The following is a 3,349-nucleotide window of genomic DNA, read 5'->3' as shown; positions in this document are numbered from 1 at the left end:
CTGAAAAATCAGGGAAGCTCCTTAATGAAAATGAATTATGCATTGCTTGTTATTTATGTGCATCTTGGAAATCAACTGTCAAAATTTGTTTGTTAATTTCATGCAAGAATAAAGAAAATAACAACACCAGAATCCCTCACCAAGTAATTGACATTAACTTTGAAAATATAATCCATAAAACTGAAGTTCAAGATCAAGAAATAAACTTATCCCCTGAAATGGAAAGAATGTTAAAATCCGATGAAAAACCAACCTTGACCAGTAGCGATCCCACTGTTGTACCGAGGAAGAACCCAAGCAGGTGAAAATAGGGGCACTACTAAAGGGTGAAGAAAAGGACAAAATGATTGAATTACTAAGGGAATACTGGGACGTGTTTGCCTGGTCGTACCAAGACATGCTAGGTTTAGACACAGATTTAGTAACCCACAAGATCCCACTTCACTCGGATTCAAAGCCAGTAAAGCAAAAACTGAGGAGAATGCAACCGGAGATGTTACTCAAGATAAAGGAGGAGGTATAGAAACAACTTGAGGTAGGATTCTTGGAGGTAGCCTAGTACCCTGAATGGATGGCCAACGCTGTCCCAATAATCAAGAAGAATGGTAAAGTACGAGTTTGTGTCGACTACGAGGATTTAAATAAAGCAAGCCCTAAGGACAACTTCCCTCTCCCGCACATCGATGTGCTGGTGGACAATACCGTAGGGCATGCTTTATTTTCATTCATGGATAGATTCTCGGGATACAACCAGATCATGATGGCACCTAAGGACAAGGAAAAAATGACCTTCATCACATTATAGGGGACTTTTTGTTATAAAGTCATGCCATTCGGACTAAAAAACACCAGAGCCACTTACCAGAGGGCTATGGTAACCCTCTTTCATGACTTAATGCACAATGAGGTTGAGGTTTATGTCAATGACATGATCGTTAAGTCACGAAATGAGAAATACCATGTGTTAAACTTGGAAAAATTGTTCGAGAGGCTGGAAGTGCCAATTGAAGTTAAACCCCGAAAAATGTACCTTTGGTGCTATGTCCGAGAAGCTATTAGGGTTTATAGTGAATGAGAAAGGGATTGAGGTAGACCCTGACAAGGTCAAGGCCATTCGAGAGATGCCTAGCCCAAAGTTCGAAAAGGAGGTGTGAAGCTTCTTGGGTAGGCTCAACTACATTGCTCGGTTCATATCTCAATTAACCGCCACCTGCGAACCTATCTTCAAGCTGCTAAGAAAGAACAACCCATAAAATTGGAATGAAGAGTGCCAAGTGGCCTTTGAAAAAATAAAGGAGTACCTCTTGAATATCCCAGTACTGGTGCTACTAGTTCCTGGAATTCGTTAATCTTGTACCTGGAAATTTCAAAAAACTCCATAGGTTGCGTATTGGGCCAGCATGATGAGACCGGGAGAAAAGAAAGGGTCATTTATTACCTTAGTAAGAAGTTCACAAATTATGAGTCTAAGTACTCTGATCTAGAAAAAACATGTTGCGCTTTGGTATGGACGGTCAGTAGGCTGAAGTTATACACCTTGTATTACTCCACCTGGCTGATCTCCAAAATGGACCCAATCAAGCACGTGTTTGAAAAGCTCACAGTAACTGGACGAGTAGCATGATGGCAGATGTTGATGATGGAATATGATATTTCTTATGTCACCAAAAAAGCTATCAAGGGTAGTGGCATTGCGGAATATCTAGCTGAAAGAGCCGTGGAGGATTACCAACCAATGGAGTTCAAATTCCCAGACCAAGATATAGACTCCCTAACCCAAAGGGAAGAAGACCTCGAAGAATGGATGATGTTGTTCGATGGGGCAGTCAATGTTTGGGGAGATGGGATAGGCGTGGTGCTCATATCACCAGATGGGAAAAATTATCTGGTGGTAGCTAAGCTCATCTTCCCTTGTACTAACAACATAGCCAAATACGAGGCATGTATATTGAGTTTGCAGACCGCTTTGGATCGGGGTGTTAAGCGACTAATAGTAAGAGGAGACTCGACCTTGGTCGTCCACCAACTGACCGGAGAATGGGAAACTCAGGATTCCAAGCTGGTACCGTATCGAGAGCACATTCAAAAGATGATAGAAGGGTTTGACAGTATCAGTTTCTCTCACACGCCAAGAGAAAACAACGTAATGTCTGATGCATTGGCCACACTGGCAGCTTTATTCAAGGTAGAAGAAGGGGTGAAGATCGAAACTATTTAGATCAGAGTACAACCCGAACCTGCCCACTACACGGTATAGAGGAGGCCGATGGAAAACCGTGGTTTAATGATATCAAAACCTACATCCATAAAAATGAGAATCCTGAAGGGGCAGCCAATAATGATCGGAGGACTATCAAAAGGTTGGCCACGGGTTTCTTCTTAGATGGAGAAGTTTCGTACAAAAGAAATCATGACATGACCCTTCTACAGTGTGTAGAGGCATAGGAGGCTCGACAAGTCATGCGTGAGGTTCACGAGGGAGTCTGCAGTACCCATGCTGGAGGCCACTCATTGGCATGAAAAATATTTAGGATCGGGTATTATTGGATGACCATGGAGAGAGATTGCATTGACTATGCTCGAAAGTGCCATAAGTGCCAAGCTTATTGTGATCGGATCCAAGTCCCACCGCCCCCACTTCATGTTCTCTCTACACCTTGCCCTTTTTAGCCTGGGGCATGGATGTGATCAGGCCGATAAGCCCAAAGACCAGTATCGAACACTGTTTCATCTTTGTGGCAATCAATTATTTCACTAAATGGGTAGAAGCCACCTCGTACTCCAATGTCACACAGAATGTGGCAAGTCGTTTCGTCAAAAGAGAGTTGATATGCCGGTACGGAATCCCTGAAAGAATAATCATGGATAATGCCAAGAACCTGAACAACGCAGTAATGACCAAGCTATGTAATCAGTTCAAGGTCAAGCATCACAATTCAGCGCCGTATAGACCACAGATGAATGGGGCGGTGGAAGCAGCCAACAAAAACATTAAGAACATTTTGGAGAAGATGACAGAAAATTATAGAGATTGGCATGAAAAGCTTCCCTTCGCCCTGATGGCTTACAAGACTATGGCCAGAACCTCCACAGGCGCTACTCCCTTCTCTTTGGTGTACAGGATGGAGGCAGTGGTCCCTGTAGAAGTTGAGATCCCATCTCAAAGAATTCTGAAAGAAGTAGAGTTGGTGGAGGCCGAGTGGGTACAATCCTGGTATAACCAGTTAAACTTGATCGAGGAGAAACGGATGGCCGCCATGGCCTATGGACAATTGTACCAAAGAAGGATGATAAAAGCGTTCAACTGAAAAGTGCGGCCCCGACAGTTTCAGGAGGGGGACCTAGTCCT

General features: G+C 43.4%; 1 protein-coding gene across 1 annotated transcript; it reads left to right on the top strand.

Moving 5' to 3' along the window:
* The first annotated feature begins 1,639 nt into the window (after positions 1-1,639).
* LOC131153858 (uncharacterized) lies at positions 1,640-2,218 on the top strand. Its single transcript, XM_058106308.1, has one exon. It carries the CDS (start codon positions 1,640-1,642, stop codon positions 2,216-2,218), a length of 579 nt encoding a protein of 192 aa, XP_057962291.1.
* Positions 2,219-3,349: the final 1,131 nt, after the last annotated feature.

This window comes from Malania oleifera, chromosome 4 (genome assembly GCF_029873635.1).
Source record: "Malania oleifera isolate guangnan ecotype guangnan chromosome 4, ASM2987363v1, whole genome shotgun sequence".
Taxonomy (NCBI): domain Eukaryota; kingdom Viridiplantae; phylum Streptophyta; class Magnoliopsida; order Santalales; family Ximeniaceae; genus Malania; species Malania oleifera.
Note: the sequence above shows the minus strand (reverse complement) of the source record. Positions and strands in the feature narration are given on the sequence as shown.

What these genes read in the sequence shown, in the direction of transcription:
- LOC131153858 (XM_058106308.1), top strand. Translation starts at nt 1,640, where the DNA reads ATGGAATATGATATTTCTTATGTCACCAAAAAAGCTATCAAGGGTAGT.